The sequence below is a fragment of the Coptis chinensis genome, chromosome 5, assembly GCF_015680905.1.
Source record: "Coptis chinensis isolate HL-2020 chromosome 5, ASM1568090v1, whole genome shotgun sequence".
NCBI lineage: Eukaryota > Viridiplantae > Streptophyta > Magnoliopsida > Ranunculales > Ranunculaceae > Coptis > Coptis chinensis.
In genome coordinates this window covers 51,533,066-51,551,157 of record NC_141460.1, presented here as the reverse complement: position 1 = coordinate 51,551,157, position 18,092 = coordinate 51,533,066, and the positions used below count along the sequence as shown (strand labels likewise).

The following is an 18,092-nucleotide window of genomic DNA, read 5'->3' as shown; positions in this document are numbered from 1 at the left end:
GTATTCAAGCCACCAATAAGAATGGTAGTCTTATTTCTGTTGATGCTAAGACCAGATGCTTTAGAAAATATGGTGAGCACCTCCAATATAGCAGCCACTATGTCCATCTCTGCTTTGGCAAAAATAAGTACATCATCTACAAAACACAAATGTGATACTTGTGTTCTCCTACATTTAGGATGCATCTTGATACTTCTATTCTCAATACTTCTCACCATCAAGCATCCCAAAATCTCCATGACAAGAACAAATAAGTATGGTGAAAGGGGGTCTCCCTGCCTAAGCCCCATTTTACCTACAAAGAACCCTTCTGCCACGCCATTGATTAGAATGGAATAACATGGGGTAGAAATACAAGTAAAGATCCATTGAATAAATTTTTCAGGGAAATGGAATCTTTTCATCATACACACTATAGTCTTCCAGCTAACCATATCATATGCTTTCTTGAGATCAACTTTCATAGAACATCTAGGGGAAATCCTATGCTTGCTGTAATTTCTGAGAAGCTCATGCGAAAGAAGTAGGTTATCTTGGATATTCCTACCAGGGATAAAAGTCGTTTGGAGTGGAGCAATTCTCTCCTCAATAATGGGTTTCAGTCTGTTAGTGATAATCTTAGTAATGCACCTATACACAATGTTACAACATGATATGGGTCTATAGTAACTTGCAATTAACTAACTTTTGCTGCAAGGCTTTTTAATCGAACCTAACATGTTGAAATCAACCATCTTGTGAGAACATATAGATTCAAAGGGATCAAGGTCTCCGTTGTGCTCAACTCTATCTAAGAGAAACAAAAAAGGATGGGGAAGCTAAACTATGACCAATCCATTGAACATTTCAGCCATGAACATCCATTAGAACTCTCCAACATCCAGCAACCTTCTCCAAACTTATCTTCTTGTACAGGATGCAGCCTTAAACCCTCTGAATGGTTCTACACTTGCAAGGCTTTTTAATAGCTTCGAGGAAGGGAAGGTTTATAGTTAGATTCTTGAAAACGTCCCTAATCTCCTCATAATTAGTATCCCTAGTTAACACAGCTAATTTTTGTGGAAACGGTGGTTTCTGTCTATATTTAGCAATGGTATCACCTGGATGTTTAACCGTGGCTTTCTGTTTCTTAGGTTGTGTTTGAATCGGTACCTCTACGGTGGTAGGCTCTTAGGTTTCTTTTCAGATTATCTAGTAAAATAGGGTGTAGGGACTCTTGGTGGGGTAACTATAGGCATAGTTAATTTGTTATCAACCACTCTGCCGAGGAGCGGAGAGTGGTGATGGCCTTTAGCTCACTTACATTTTCATATTCATTACTAGTATTATTGGTTACCTCAAAGGCTGTGTTTGTTGTTTTAGGATTAGGTATTTCGTGACCTGGAAACACACCTTTGGGTTGAGATTTATCTTGGGCCAACTGTTGGCTTAAATTATTAACGGATTGTAGAAGGCATTTGTTGGTTAGATTGAGCCATGGTTTGAAAAAGTTTTGGCTCACTTGTATGAAGGTGTCAAGACAATCCGGTTGTGTTGGTGTAGTAGTCACGGGTGGTGTGACTGGAACTATTTCGCATGAATTATTTATGGGTGGATTTTGATAATTATTATTTACCTAACGATACCTCTATTAGCATTATAATTATTATAACTACCTTGACCTTGTGCTTGACCTTGTCGAGGTTGCACTTGGTTGTTATAATTATTAAAATTACCCCGACCGCCCTTGTCGTGGTGGAGCTTGGTTAAACCGTGCGTTGGCCTAATATATTAATTATTGTACCACGGAGGTGTGGCGTGTTGGTTATTTCTCCAACCGAAGTTGGGATTTTTCTCCAAGGGCGTTAGGTTCACTATTAATGGAACAAGCCTGTTCATAGGCTATAGGACGATGGAAGTCGGGATGCTCGGGGCTCCAATGAAACTACATGGATTTGAATTTACATTCATGATGGGGATAGGCTTTTGTTGAACGTAAATGGCCTCTACCTTTTAGTGAGTGATTCGATTAGAGTTTTAAGCTCGGGATCGTGTTTAATTTCAAACATCCCGGGCGGCCTTAATGTATTTGATGAACTAGCGAGCGTGGATATCATCACTACCCCAGTTGTTATTTCGCTTTAGTTTGATCCTCTAAAATTTATAAGCCTCCGAGGCTCCTTTGCTTAAGAAACTACCCCATTCATTATGTCTAGGACTTCTTTATGGTGGTGTAGAAGTCCTTTGAAAAAGGCATTTAACTAACGTGTCTTTCGCTAAGTTATGATGTGGACACTCTATAAGGAGATCGGTGAAACGATTCCAAGCCTCGAAAATGATTCATGAGGATTTTGTCGAAAAGAAATGAATCTTGGAAAGCATCTCATCCGCCTTTAGGGGTGGGTAAAAATATTCCATAAATAGCTGAACAAGTTTAGCCCACGAGTCCCACAATTAGGCGCTTTGGTTAATTAAAGACGCCGCTTTATCGGGCTAAGGTGAAAGGGAATACCCTTAGTTTAATTTGTTCCGCACCAACCGTAGGATGGTGGAATGTTGTTAGGACTTGTTCAATCCTACGATGTGTTGATAAGGTTTTTCATGGTCTAATCCATGAAAAACGGGTAACAAATTAAAAATATTTGGGGGGATTCGGAAATCCCCCACTGGGTCTGGTAGAACGATGCAAGATTTGGAGCTATCGCTCAAAGCTTTATAAAAGTCCGAGAGAGGAGTCTCTCCTTCGTCGGGCATTATGTCGTGGTGTGTGTGAAATAGTAGCTAGAGGTGTAGTGGGTGGTATACTAGATAGACTTGTTTGTTGACGTTGTTGTGTTATTACGTTTGGTGTTTTGTTCGCCGGACCTTAATCTCATACAAGGCTAAGACCAATTTTAGCTAAACACATCAACACTCCAAACTATTCTCGATATACTAGTATAAACCTCTAACAGAGAAGCCGAGGTGTGGAAGAAAGGAATACATGATTGCGGCCCTTGCTTCGCTTTATGAATAGCATCTTGTTTCTGGCGTGTTCGGTGTATATAACAAGTTAGAACACAAAAAACTTGAAAAATCAAAATTCAATCAAAACTGTAGAAATCCGGAAAACTCTAGCTTAGTAGGAAAGTGTGCTTCACATAGAGGCTGTCGCTACTCCGTGTAACTTGAAGTTACAGTGTTTTAGGTATGGTCGACTCCACATGGGGGGGGGGTCGCCTCGTTACAGATCTTTTGAGCAGGTGAAGGTTCGGTAGGAAGCGGTCGCTCCGTATATTTTTTGGCGGAACTTTCCAACGCTGACTCGGAAAACCACAGTATGAATCAAACAAGGGTGGGTGGGTTTAATGGGACTTTAAGAAAAGTACTTGTACTACAAAAACAATGCGAAAGTGAAACTAAGATGGCAGCGGCGCCATTTGATAAACATAAAAATTTGAATAGTTTACCTACGAAATGAACGATAAAACTCAAAACGTAAGTAAACTAAAACTATTTTACGTGTCTATATTTATCAAAGATTCTACTCTCAATCCTATGAGATATAGTGGAGTAGAATGATTCATTCCACTCCTAGTCCTTTCGCATGCTGTGTTCTCTACGTATAAGTGCTCTTAACTCTAAAGTCTAATGAGAGATTTACGAAATGGCAACTTGACTACGATGCAACTACCCACAAGATGCAACTAGTCGACTATCAGAACAACTATGAGAATGCTACGTTGATTCTATGATAAGGAGTTAGAGGGGGATTGATTCCACCTTAACTCGACTTACTCCTACTAACGACGAATCGTCATAATCCGAATTGAACTGCTTCGCAGAACAATATGGTTACTCCTAATCCCTAATTACACATGGCATTTCTACCAATTCATAACTAGTATGTGAACGATTAAACCCATTCTCATGGTGAACTAATCGTTTCTAGAGTGGAAAGGAATTTACGCCGACTCTACGATAATCGGAATCAAGCTTTCATCAAGGCTTCTCAACCCCCTCAATGGAGGTTTAGCCGAGAATCATCACGATATCATTTCCAATGGAATTCAAACAAGACATGATATAAAGATTGAAACTTTGCTTGTTTAAACCCAATTCAAAACTACTAATGCAATAATTGAATTAAACTAATAATGGCAATTACTTGAATCTATTTAATTGAAACTAAACAATTAATGGAAATGAAACTAACTTATGGAGAACACTATTTTATTAATCTAATGAATAATAAAACAATGATTCAAATACTAAATTAATAATCTAACTAATCTAAGTCTAGCTATCTACGTAATAAGGGAAATTAGATCTAAACAATTGTAAATGACAAGAATCGAAATTGACAAATAGCTATTTTATTTATCAAACTAATTAAGAATAATGATTCTAAGAGTTTAATCTAAAACAAGAATTGAATATAAACTAAACTTAATTTAATTAAATAAAAACTAGATCTATAATTATCTATTGTTTTAGGTCTAACTAGCTACCATTAACTATCTACCATTAACAAAGAGCTAAGCTTTGGTTTTTATATGTTCAGATCCAAAAATCATGCATGGGCTTGGAGCCATGTTTTGGGGCAGAGAATCAGGCCCAAAACCCAATTCTTTCAGTCCAAAAAGGCCTCTTCAGCTACAGTTGGCTTCAACAGACTTTTCGTCCACTTTTGCTCCTCTGATTGGATCAAGGCTTATACCATTGGACAGCTCTTTCCGAGCCGGTCGTTTTGACATAATGTAGGCCCCATTCCGAGGTCTGAGTCCAAAGATACGGCCTTCGGAAGTTATGTTGACTTGTGTGTTGTTTCTGCCCGCGTCGACTTTTCAGCTTTTGACCGGGCTTTAGAAAGGCTTTATCTTCTTGAATCTTAGCCTTTAATCACGGAACTCCTTAGTAACCGACCTTTGCTCCTTTATCTCGCTAAAGTGGCACATTTCTGCACATAATGGACTTTGAAGCCTGAAATACATAAAAACACGTAATCAGTGTTAACTCTTAATTATTACTCACATAATTGGTCTAATAGTATGACTGTTACAGGGTTAAAACTACAGTTTTGGGCTCTTATTAATTTTTTACCTTAGGAATAAGACAAAGGAGGGTAGAGTTTACCCCTTTTGGCAGCTTGTTTGTAGAGAAGAAGTTCATAATAGCATTGATAAAATCACTCTCCACCACTTGCCAACAATGTTTGAAAAAGAAGGCATTAATGCCATCAAGACCAGGTGATTTGTTATCCCCCATGCAGAAAAGAGCACCTTTGATCTCATCTGGTGTTACATCTCTTTGAAGTTCATCTGTTACTTCCAGTGGAAGAACATCTCTTACACCCAGAGAATCAAAAAAATCAGCATCAACTTCCAACTCTGTTTCAGCACCTAATACACTCTTGAAATAATCAACAATAATACCATTCACATCCTCCTGTTTATTAACTATTACCCCACTTTGATCTCGGATAGACCAGATTGTATTTATACTCCTTCTTTCTTTCATAGAGTTGTGAAAGAATGTCGTGCATCTGTCACCCATAGTATAACAATCACAGCTTGATTTTTGTCGAAGTTCCATCTCTTCAGCTCTAGCGAACATACCATACAATTGCATAGTTTCTCTTTCTTTGGTAGTAAGAGCTGCATCCAGAGGATTAGCCTATACCTATAATTGTAACTCAAACAAGTTCTTCTTGACATCATCCACCCTTGCACTGATATTAAAAAACTCTTTCCTAGACCATTCCTTAAGCCGTAACTTAAGAAGTTTCAACTTTTGTACAAGAATATACATAGGATTAGAATAAATTCTTTGATCCCATATTTCATGAAACATAGCATCAAACTCTGGGTGATATACCCAAGCATTAAAAATGAAAGGCCCAGCTTTTTTTGTGAAATTCCTCCACGAGATTAGTATAGGACTATGGTCAGATATACCATGAGGTAGGAATTCAGCTTCACTTGCAGCATGAGAACCCAACCATTGAGCATTAACAAGAGTCCTATCAATCTTACTCATAATTCTCTTAGGGCCAATAGAGTTATTACTCCATGTATAGACGAACCCTTTAGCCTTCAGGTCTAACAATCCAGATGATTGTAAACAATCCACAAAATCTCTTGTTTCACTTGGATGTACTAGATCACCTCCAATTCTTTCATCTGCCTTTAGCACATTATTAAAATCTCCCATCATTAACCATGCCATGGTGTTAGTATTAGGAAAACTGCTTAAATCACCCCAGAGAACAAGCCTATCACATCGTGCATTGCTAGCATAAATCACAAGAAAAAAAAAAAACTTTCCGAAGAGGGTAAAAACATACCTGACAGTGAATAAACTGGTCATTGTCCCTTATTTTCTGAACAGACTAGAGGGATGCATCCCAACAGACCCATATACGACCACTAGAGCATCTAGTATAGTTGTCTAGACAACTCCAGTTTGGGCAACAAATACTACTAATACTTGCAAACTACGCATATTTTACCTTAGTCTCTACCAAAGCCAGTAGACTCAACTTTCTCTCCATTCTAAATTTGTTCACTTCTCGAGCTTTATGAGGGTCATTAATGCCCCTCACATTCCATACACTGATTGGATCCATTATTTCTTGTTCTTAGACCCTTTGGGCCTACCTCTACTTCTCTTGCTAGGAACATCTGTCCACCCAGCTTCTTTCTCAGGCCCTAACTCTTCTAACCTGAAAGTCTTGTTCTTAGGTTGGTTCTTACCCACAGGCTTATGAGTTGAAGTAGTAACTGTCTCATGCTCACTCTCCACTACTTGATCATTTGTGAAGTGGTCCGTTTCAATCGTGGCTATCTGGTTCTATACTCTTTTCGAGTCATCTTCCATGCTGTGGTATTTCTCCTTCTCCTTAGTATATGGTTCCATAATATCAGCTGTTATTACCTCTTCTTGCTCAAATGAAGCTTGTGTAGTCACAAAAGGAACTACATCAGAAACATAATTGTTTCAAGCCACAAATATAGCTGCATCTTGACCATTAGTGTTTACCATTGAGTTGGTGATAGGACCTACAACCACAATAGGAGTAATATCTATGTCCTCTCGACTAGCTGTACCAACATACCTGACCATCGCAGTAGATACTGCTTCTATGTTTCTAGGAGAATATAGGTTCTCTTGGTCAACTGAACAAGTACTTCCTTCACCTTCCATGTCTTGAGAACGAGCAGGGTTATCTCTATGCTGCTGTCTAGGTTGACATGTTCTGCACTGGCCCTTGTTACACTTTTCTGATGAATGTCCAAAGGCTACACATTTTGAACAGAATGATGGGATCCATGGATAATCAAACGTGACATCCACAATTCTCCTTTTTCCCAGATTAAACTTCCTATATTATGGTTAGGGAATTTACAACTAGCATCCACCTCTATGCATACTTTCGCATAATTAAGTCGAGTTCGATTTGCTGTAGCTGCATCAACACATAATGGTTTCCCCAGTCGACCTGCTACAAAGCTAATACCTTTGTCAGTCCATAAGATCTTTGGTAGATCCATTTTAACCCATACTGGCACCTTCTGAATTCCCTTCCTTTGTGAATCCAAGTCGTCAGCCCATGGTCTAATTACAAAGACTCTACCTACAACAAATATTGGGCCTTGCTCAATCACCATCTGTCGATCTTCTTCACAGCCAAACTTGAAATAAAAAAGCACCTTATCAGCTACCATTTCAAAATTCCTTTAACTTTCCATAATTTCTTAAAAATATTCTTTACAACAAGAAAAGGAAGCCTATTTTCTATAAAGTAACCCACTAGATAGTGTTTCCATACATTTTCTCCCTCCTCAACTATATGGTTTGATACTTCAGAGATTCCATCCTCTCCAGTTGGTTCATAATACTCCATGTTGGTGAAAACATAATTAGACCAACTCTGAGTAAACAAAGAACTCCATGATGGAGCCACACTACTTCCAGCACCTTGAGTACTAGGGTGATGATTCACTATCGGGCCAAGAGAACGCCCATCTGGATTTGAGGTTGGGATTCCCGGTGGTACCATGATGAGAACTATAGTCGGTCAACAGCCAAAGCCCATCGGAAAGCCTCGGTCAAGGGAACCAAAAAAGGTAACCTTATCTTGTTTCCCTCCAATACGAATAAATTTGAACCAAAAGAAGAAACAAAAGTTGAAAAGACCTAACTACCCATAGACTCTCACAATCGCTCAACTTCCTATTATTCATTACTTGATTCCAAGACCTGAAATACACAAAAATACGTAAATAGTACTAACTCTTATTTACTATAAACATAATTGATCTATATGTAATATTATTAAGGGGTTAAAACTATAGTTTTAGGCTCTTAACAGACAGCTCGTTAATTTGCTGGTTCACTTCGTTTATACCGTCCTCAGCGGTGACTCCGTTTGGGTTATGGGCTAGCTGCCACCTGACTTTTTAGTGCAGCGATTTCCTATCTTAAGAGAGTGATGTTGTCGTTCATGGTTCCCATCTGGGCGGCCATGCTCTTCATTTGTTATTGGAGGCTTTCTATGCTTCATGGGCTTGAGATTTGTTTGAAGGTTTTTAAGGGTTTGTGAACTCAAGAAATCGAACCACAGACAGTGCCAATATAAAGGTTATATTTCATTTAACCTTACTGGAGTAGGTAATTTGGGGGAGATGGGTTGATGGATTGGGTTTGACCGAGTTCGTTTAGACGAACTGCCTATGTATCAAGTTCTATGTACTAGGGGGAGACTTGAATCAAGTCAGACGTAGTTCCTCATCCTCTTTATATAAGCAAGGTGCCCGCACCTCTTGCACTCCTACATCAGGTCAGATCTAGGCCTTCAGGTCACTCGCCTGCCATGATGGCGAGTTATGGACATCTACTGTGATGTGCACCTGAAGCTTCGGTCTTGATGTCATTCATAAAGTTATATGTTACTAGCCGCTGTGGGATAGGAAGAGTGAGTGCCGAGGAGATCGCACTGAGCGAGATCACCAACTCTACTCGAGTCACTTTGAAGCGAGCTCGTAGGACGAGTGCCTATGGTGATATCGCCTTAAGCGCGAGTTGCATAGGTCGTTTGCCTGAGTCGAGTCACTATGGAGTGAGTTCAGAGGATGAGAATATTGGGTCGGTTAGTAGTTCTGTATATATTGGACAAGTGTGTGATATTCATTGAATGTGAATATTACTCCTCACATGTGTGCCCAGATCCCTTAATCCCATGCGCTTCATGGTTCATTAACGGGGCTAATGTGTTGGCCCACTAGAACTCAAGCACACGTACATAATCCAAACACAATTGTTTTGTTTCTTAGCCACATATTCTTGATCTTTGTATCTCCCCATATGGCCAAAAGTTTTTGATATATTACGAAATATTAGATATATGCCAAAAACCCAATAATACAACGCTCATCTTACCGACCAAGTGCCTAATATAACCACTATCACCAAGTTCGGTGTTTTTTTGAATAAAACGCGTTTAAACCCCGTTAAATTGCCAAGGCATCTTGTATATGTTTAGAACCCGTGCTTTTCAAAATATCGCATTTAAAACGTTTGAAATGCAATTTAAACGTAAAAACCATATATATCATGAGATTTCAAAAAGATCGCGTTTTAAACTTTCTTCTCTTTGGTTTTGTTCGGTCACTTACTCACAGAGACACAGAGTCACAGAGTCGCAAAAAAAAAAAAAAAAAAAAAAAAAAAAAAAAAAAACCCCGAGAACTTTACCCAAAAAAAAAAGAACCTGATCGAGAAGAGCTCCTTCACCAGTTCACAACCAAGTTGCCAACTACCAAAGTACAAGGTTAGCTCTCTCTCTCTTGCTCCTTGCTTACTGCTTCTGTCTATCTCTCTCATGAATTGCATGAAGTAAGTCAAGTAACAGACTTGCACAGTTGCACCCCCATTAATAACCCGAAATAGCCTTGTAATAAGTAATTGAAGCATTAAATTTTTGTTAGTCATTCATTCAATAATTGTTGTTGTTGTTATTTATGGAACTACATTTTCAAATTTGTAATCTTTTGATTCTTTTCTGATGTATTTTTAGATATGCCAAGGATTAGAGATCCATTATGGGAGCATGCCGAGCCAACATCACAAAAGAAGAACAAATGCAAATTTTGTCAACTTGAGATATCTGGGGAATAAGTAGGCTGAAGTATCACTGAGCGAAAATGATTGGGCATGATGTTAGTCCTTGCACTGTTGTGACTGATGAAGTGATGGAGCTGGCACTCAATGTCGTAACCGAAATAGAGGACAGGCCTCGTGTTAACAAGAAAGCTAGAGGGAGTAACTCCAAAGAAGGAAACACATACTCAAGCTTCAATTTCGGGTCTCAACAATCGGTTTATAGGGCATCAGGACAGTCAAACACCATTTCCCACTAATCGAAGGTTTTGGAACTACTGAAAAAGAAGGAAAAGGAGGTTGCTGATATTATGGGAGTAAAATATTGTTGCAAACAACCTTGCATGTAATATGTTAAGATCAGACGAATTAAGAGAGTGGTGCGAAGCTATTGGGAAGTATGGTGAGGTATATGCCTCCTGGCAGTGAAACTACATGTACCAAGATTCTAGGTTCATTGAAGGATGAAGCAACAATGTATGTGAAAAGTGTTCAAGAGTCATGGGTGATAGGGTTATATACTAAAAACATTACTTTTGTATTAACTCTAATTCTTTATATTTTGAATGAGAATCATATGGGCAAATGTTATGCATATTATATATGTTATTAGTTATATGCATTTGTCTAATACTTTATGTTGTAAATGATATGGTGTGGACACACAGAAGATCATATCATCAATACCTTATAAAGTATAAGTAATCGTTCACAACCCAGATGGATTTGAACAAACCATTGGTATGGTTGTAGTATAATCTGGTATTAGTCTATTTTGACTATAGGATTACACTAGTACACTTTGTGTGTATTGAACAGGACCAAGTGAGGTTGTTTCTCTTTATACTGACTATATAAGAGAACAAACGCCTCTGTTATTATGGATACTTGTCCTCTTAATCCGGATATAATAACGGGCACTTACGTGCATTGTACATTTCTTTAAATCATCAATGAGTGAGATTAATTTGTGAATCAACAAACTTGATGGATTGGGTAATGACATTGTATGTAAGGTGTGCTGTTGATTATAGAAGGAATTCGTGTCCCACAAGAAGTTGGGTTGATGATGTTCCCTTGAGGAGCTCAAAAAGATTGTCATGTAAACCCTGCAGGTGGATTTATTCCGACATGACAATGAGGTTGAGTGGTACTACTCAAAGACATAAAAAGTTGATTAATGTAGTTATCAGTAACTTGACTTAATCAACGGACATTTGATATCTTAAACATGGGGAGATCCACAAGCATATAACATGGAGCCCATAAACACTGACACATAATTTGGGATTAGGGTGGTAGTACAACAATGGCCTTTAGTGGAATAAGCCATTTGTTGATAGACTTGGGCCGTGTGTTCTGGGCGAACATGGGAAGCCCAAACCCGTCAGGAGGCCCAACCCTAATTTCTCCTCATGGTCCCTATTGTAGCCTATAAATAGAATCCCTTCTCTCTTGGCCGAATTTTCTATTCTCTGGATTGAAAAGAGAGGCAAGGAAAGATAGATCCAAAATCGGTTCTAGCTTTGTGAGAGAGAAGGGGGTTGGTAGATCATTGCCCACACAACGTCCAATCTATTAAAAAGAATACAACAGAAGATCAAGAGGTTGATTGTTGAGTTCATAGCTATTGGATTCTCAGAGATATCAATAAGCCGAATTTACAGGTATGTTTTCCAATCCAAAATCATGAGAACAATTAATCCCACTGCGCGTGGTTTTCACAGTTTGTAGAAATATTCATTCTGAAATAACGGTTCCTACAATGGGAAGATATGGGTTACACATTGATGTCAGATGGTTGGACAGATGCTAGAAAAAGGCACCATGTTAACTTGTTAGCTAGTAGCCCAAGTGGAATCGTGTTCTTGAAGTCTGAGGTTGTCAAAGAAAAATAGACGGGAGAATATCTCGCTAACTTCATAATGAGAGCACCATGGAAGAAATTGGTTCACATAATGTAGTTCAAGTTGTTACAGATAACGCAAGCAATTATGGTTTAGCTGGGGCTATTATTCAATCTCGTTACCCGGATGTTTTCAAGACTTCATGTGCAGCACACTGCATAGACCTGATTTTAGAGGATATTGATAAGCTTCCTTCTATAATGCCAATCATGAAAATTGCAAGAGAACTTGTTACTTTCTTATACAGATCACCTGCAATTTTGGAAACAATGAGAAAGTTTACAGACAATCGTGATTTGAAGAAGCCGGGAGCAACTAGATTTGCTAGCTAATTTCTTTGCTTACAATCTGTATTGAAAGAAAAACAACCTTTGAGATTCTTGGTAAGCTCAAATGATTGGCAAGCTCATAAGAGGACAAAAGAGGATGATGCTAAAGCACTTGTTGAGGTAATACAATCTAATGCCTTTTGGATTAAAGGCAACAAAGTGGTTGCAATTGTTGAGCCTATTGTGAAACTACTTAGGATGGTTGATGGAGATGAGTGTACATTGGGATACATATATGAGGGCATTATTAGAGTCAAGGAGTCGATAAAGATGATTCTCAATAATGATAAAGATAAATATGACCCTTATTTGGCAATCATTGAAAGGAAACGAATTCAACGCCTTCATAGCCCCATTCATGTAGTGGCTGCGTATCTCAATCCCAAGTTTTACTATGAAAAGATTGTTAAGATGGGCGCTGAAATTAAAGATGGTATGAGTAAGGTGAGACAAAAATTACTTACAAGTGAAGAGAGGAAAACGCTCACTCAAGAGATAAATATTTATCATGCAAGACATTCAAAGATTTTCACCCCAATGGCTGTTGATGCTCTATCAAACACTCATCCTCGTACGTAAAATTATTTCATTATTAATTTGTTTCTTCTTAATAACTATTAGATGTTGATTGCATTTATCTATTTGATTGTTACATTAATATTTGTACATCCTTTCTAGGTTTATGGTGGTGATCTTCCGATCACGCGTAAGATTGCTATGAGGCTTCTTAGTCAAACATGTAGTGCATCAGCTTGCGAGAGGAATTGGAGTGCCTTTAGTGCCACACAAACCAAAAAGAGAATTAGATTGGAGCCAAAAAGATTGCATGACTTGGTTTATGTTAGGATGAATCTCCATATGCAGAAGACTAGTGCGAAAAAGACAGAAGATAATCTAAAACCGATTCAACTAGATGACGTTATAGCTTTTCCAGATGACCCGACTCCTGTAGTTGGAAATGATGTGGAGAATATTGTTGATGGTGGTGATATATCTGATGATGAGGAAGATGTAGATGTTGAGGATGGTGGTAATGAGGCTCATGTTGAAGCAGACGCAAATAATGGAAATGCAGATGATGAAGAATTTCATCGTTTAATGAATGTATTTGAGTGAGACATATTTATTTAGCTCTTTTTAATTAATTTTCTGTCACTATGAATAATTTCTAATTCAAGGATGGTGTGTTGATATGTTAAAAATATATGATTCTCTCTGCAAGTGTGTGCTTCAGTTGTGGATAGATTTATACAGTGTCGTGCACAGCTTATACATTGCTATATATAAGCTGCCCAGGAACAGGTTGTTCAAGACACTATACATAAGCTGCCTTCAAACATGTCCGTTAAAGAGAAAGCCTGAACAAAACAATACTTCACATTCAGTTCAAAAAACCATTTCACATTCAGTTCAAAATAACTTACAACAAAATAATAAATGAAACAAACTTGCACCAAAATAAGAAAGTGACATAGAGCAGCACATATCAACCATTGCTGAATTAATTTTTCCATCGCAATTCCTACAAATGATCTATCAAAGCAGCCTGAAAAACTATATGAGTCTACCTACAATGAATTTCGTGATGCCGACCAAGGAACCGTTGGAACCGTCCTTCATCATTTTCATTAACCTCAAATTCCCAATTATCGTGTGATTTGTTTGAATGAAATGAGCAAGTAGTGTTTGATCTTGATTTGACTCATCCATCTCAGTTTCATGAAGAGATAAATTTACACTAAAAATCATTGTGCTAAAATTGGGATTAGAAATGGGTGGAACTAAGCTTCTTTTTTTATCTGTAGAAAGATGTAAGGTAAAGAGTGACGTGGTAAGGTATATGGACGAGATATGGGGTGGTGGCAAGGAAAGTAGAGTCGTAACATTTTACCGTAAGTGAATTGTGTCTATAGGATATATTTCATTATAAAACAATAATTTGGAGTGTGGTGCGTTGGTGCAGAAAAATTTTCATACTTCAACTAGCATCATCTTTTAAGTGGATGACATCACTTTGCACTCCAAATTAAGTAATTGCGTTGAAGATGCTCTTAATGAATCTTTAGTACCCTGGTTTCATAGATTGAGGTAGTACCCCTGTTTGACAGGAAGACTTGAACATTTACCCCATAATATGATCCTGGGGAATGCTAAGATATATCGGAAGTGTTTTGTACTTTTGTTAAAGTAGTAATAGAAATATAGAATGGCCTTGCATCATCGTGCAGTTAATATCTCCTAGGCCAAGTTTCTTGTCAAAACTGCTGCTACTACAAATCAAGTAAAAATGAGTATATAGAGCTTGCAACTTGTTGGACAGATCTCTGCTAGATATAAATTAGAGTCAGATTTTCACTTCTCAGTTCATGATTATACTCCAATCTTTAACATCTACCACAATGGAAGTAAGTACAAGAAAGTCCCTAAATCCTGATAACACAAGAAAATAATATATCAAGCAAAACCAAGGTTGATTACAATATACGAGAAACCAATCTGCATTCTCTACAACAAATTTCTCAAATAAACTAAGAAAAAGTCGATACAGGATTTACAAGGATTTCAAAAAATATATGTAGAGGAAAAATCAAAATCAAATGGTAGAAAAGGGCTAAAAGAAAAAGTTTACAAAAATGATCAACTCCTTAATTTCTTAATATATGTCATTCTTTTTTCCACTTCTATATAAAATCAATCTCCTTATCTATGGTGTATTTTTTTTTTCGTTTCTTACCGTTTTTTTTTACGTATTATACGTTTTAAACCCGTTTTTTATGTCATTCGTCTTTTTACGTTTTTTTTTTCGTTTTTTTTTCGAGACGTTCAGTTTAAAACACGAACTAAGTATTTTTCAAGTACACTATTTTAAACCCGTACCGTACTTGGTGACAGTGGATATGACTACCAAAAATATCGCATTTCAAGTTATCTGATATATTAGCTCGACAGGATATTTTGTACTATGGTCAGTGACCATAGTACAAAATATCAGGATATGGCAAAATATCGACCTCTGATTTATAGATATGTATCAGGGATATATCCCCCTATGTGGGGATATATTACATTGGGGCATCTACAAATATCGTAGATATATCGATAAATATCGACAAATATCACAAAATATCGTCCGACTCTGTGTGGGTATTGCTAACTGCAAATATCGTGGATATATATATCACGATATCGTGATATATCAAAAAATATCACAAAAAATATCCACAAGATCATCTATATTTACTTTGAATGTGATCATACTTTTAATATGAACTACTCTCTAATGCTCAAAAACACTAACTAACTTATTTGTACATATTTAAGATGGTTATATGTCGTTATAAAGTCATATTTGAATTTTCAAATATTTAAAAAGTCACACAAATTACTACAATGGTTGTAACGCCTAATGATTTAAGAAATATTACAAGGCGTTAATAGGACTACGTTCAATTTTAATTAATTAAAATCAATGATAAATCATCATTTCTTTTTATAAAATCCGGAAGAGTCTCCTTTGTATTTTCGACATTTAAAACACGTAAATCCTGTTATAACCTGAAAATCAAAATAATACAATTCTCATTGATTAAACATTTCCAAGATATGTATATATATGCTCCACTACTCCACTTTAACAACAAAATACATATTATATATATATAACTAACATATCCACTTACAAGATATTTAACAAACACATTAAATAACATTATATATCCACTTCCATAACAAAATACATGAAATAAAACAAATGAAAGTTACACAAAATGAAATTACAATACATGAGATACAACAAATTACTACTCTGGTGACATTCTGGACTCACATGTGGAAGAGCTTGAGTCCCGAGTCACATGTGGAAAAGCTTGAGTCTGTGCCTTCATTATGGATTGCTAGCCTTTGTTGAATGTCTTTTACTTTATCTTCCACAATGTCAGTGTTAACGCATATTTCCTCTATAATATTCTTAATACGTTGTAAGATATTGTTTCCTTCATTTCATAAAACATTACCATCATTTGATGTATTTATCTTTATAGTTGTGAATAACACCGCGATTTGTACCTTTGACACATTCGTTTTATAATGTAAACTATTCAAACTTCTGCTGATTTCCATGAAACCATTATCAAGGACGAGTTGGGAATGATCCATTGTTGTTTGTTAACAAATTCAAGAATACAAGGACGAGTTGGGAATGATCCATTGCTAGTCTGCTTTGCTCCACTAATTCCCGCAATTCTCGCTACACTAAGGACATCTCCTTTGGCTATCTGGTTAGCAGATACCAAATCAAAAACCTTCTTTCCTAGAATTACCTTGCTACTTGCAATGGCAACTCTCTTGCTAGATTCCTTAGAAGAGATATCAACCATCTGAGCTTCCCCACTACTGCTAATGCTAATGTGGGTGAGGCCTTGTACATTTTCGCCTATTTGGGGAGGGATAAAATGAGGTTTTTGAACTACCGATATGTCATTCGTAGGGCTAAGATTGCTATTGGAAGGAGGTTCACCAAAGACAGACTCCATTTCCTGAAAACCAGATAGTTGGTGAAGTATAACAATCTATACGTGGTAACCAAGTTGGAATTAGATGGTAATCCCTTGTTCATATTTTAAGAACAAACTTTTATGCCCAACTGCTTAGGTGCGAAGTGTACTCCTAAGCATCTCAGCATACATGAATTGCCGACGGATCCGCTAGTCTATATATATTATCGTCGCAAGTCACAGTGATTACTACCATGTCTTGCAAAACCAGAAACTAGACTACTATATGGTGGCTAGTGGCATAGGAGAAGGTTTAGTATTAAGCACTTAGGGATAAAATCTGAGGAATATTCAAGGAATTGGGCGAAATGGTAGAAGATATATAAAACATGTTGAAAGTTGAAATAGATGTAAAATAGATAATGCTTAAGCACATACATACTCCATATCTAGTAACATCACCAAAATGGACAATAAAACAATTAACAAAAATGCATACATTCACTCTAACAATAATTATTTATGCTTCTATTCGATTAATTAAGCAATACCCACTTCAAATAATTCGATAATTTCATCTAAACCATGAAGAGTACTACAATTGTGGAAGCAACCTGGGCAGTTAAATCGCTACTTTGTGGAGGTGCGAGTAGCGAGTAGGTCTACTCGGCTGGGGATTAATCGGGATTACTTGGGCAATTTTTTAAACCGCTACTCGGTGGAGGAGCGAGTAGGTCTACTCGGTCGAGGATTAATCCGGATTACTCAGGTGATTTTTTAAAACACTATATTTCTTTACAAATACATGTTACATATAAATTAACATTGAAATACCAATATAGTAACTGATAATTGACCACTAGAATTTATATAAAATTTTGTGAACTTGTGCAGGCAATATGGGATGAAGCAGAAGAAGGGTCAAATGAATTCTATTGTAGTAGCAACTTGTGCAGCCAATATGGGATGAAGCAGAAGAAGGGTCATATTAATTCTATAGTAGCAGCAATCTTAGAAACAAAGAAACGGAGCATAGACGGCTAGTCTGCTACAACTATCAGAGTATCAGTTAGATATTGGTAAATTGTAGGCTTGTAACTCTCATTTTTAATGTGTAATTTTGGATCAAACTCTTATTTGTGGGAGGGGAGCTTTTCACATCTCAATAGTTCTAATTGGCTGAAGGTGTTTTAAAGTAGGGGGAGTGGAAGAGTTTGAGTGAAATTAGAGCACTTCCAAAAAAT

The 18,092-nt window shown here is 37.2% G+C and overlaps 2 protein-coding genes and 1 pseudogene across 2 annotated transcripts; 1 reads left to right on the top strand and 2 right to left on the bottom strand.

The window, feature by feature from the left end:
• Positions 1-5,640: 5,640 nt before the first annotated feature.
• Positions 5,641-6,186, bottom strand: LOC147497865 (uncharacterized). Its single transcript, XM_086563034.1, has one exon. It carries the CDS (start codon positions 6,184-6,186, stop codon positions 5,641-5,643), a length of 546 nt encoding a protein of 181 aa, XP_086419160.1.
• A 5,869-nt stretch (positions 6,187-12,055) lies between these two features.
• LOC147497864 (uncharacterized) lies at positions 12,056-13,471 on the top strand. The gene is made up of 3 exons (XM_086563033.1): positions 12,056-12,317; positions 12,387-12,799; positions 13,034-13,471. The coding sequence occupies exons 1-3, from the start codon at positions 12,056-12,058 to the stop codon at positions 13,469-13,471; spliced, it is 1,113 nt and encodes a 370-aa protein (XP_086419159.1).
• A 2,981-nt stretch (positions 13,472-16,452) lies between these two features.
• LOC147497863 (cyclic pyranopterin monophosphate synthase pseudogene) lies at positions 16,453-16,887 on the bottom strand (annotated as a pseudogene).
• Positions 16,888-18,092: the final 1,205 nt, after the last annotated feature.

Bases quoted from the DNA above. Each gene is read 5' to 3' on its own strand.
- LOC147497865 (XM_086563034.1), bottom strand. From the start codon at position 6,186: ATGGCATGGTTAATGATGGGAGATTTTAATAATGTGCTAAAGGCAGAT.
- LOC147497864 (XM_086563033.1), top strand. From the start codon at position 12,056: ATGGAAGAAATTGGTTCACATAATGTAGTTCAAGTTGTTACAGATAAC. The intron at 12,318-12,386 runs GTGATTTGAAGA...CTGTATTGAAAG, and splicing joins GAGAAAGTTTACAGACAATC to AAAAACAACCTTTGAGATTC. The intron at 12,800-13,033 runs GTGAGACAAAAA...CATCCTTTCTAG, and splicing joins TTAAAGATGGTATGAGTAAG to GTTTATGGTGGTGATCTTCC.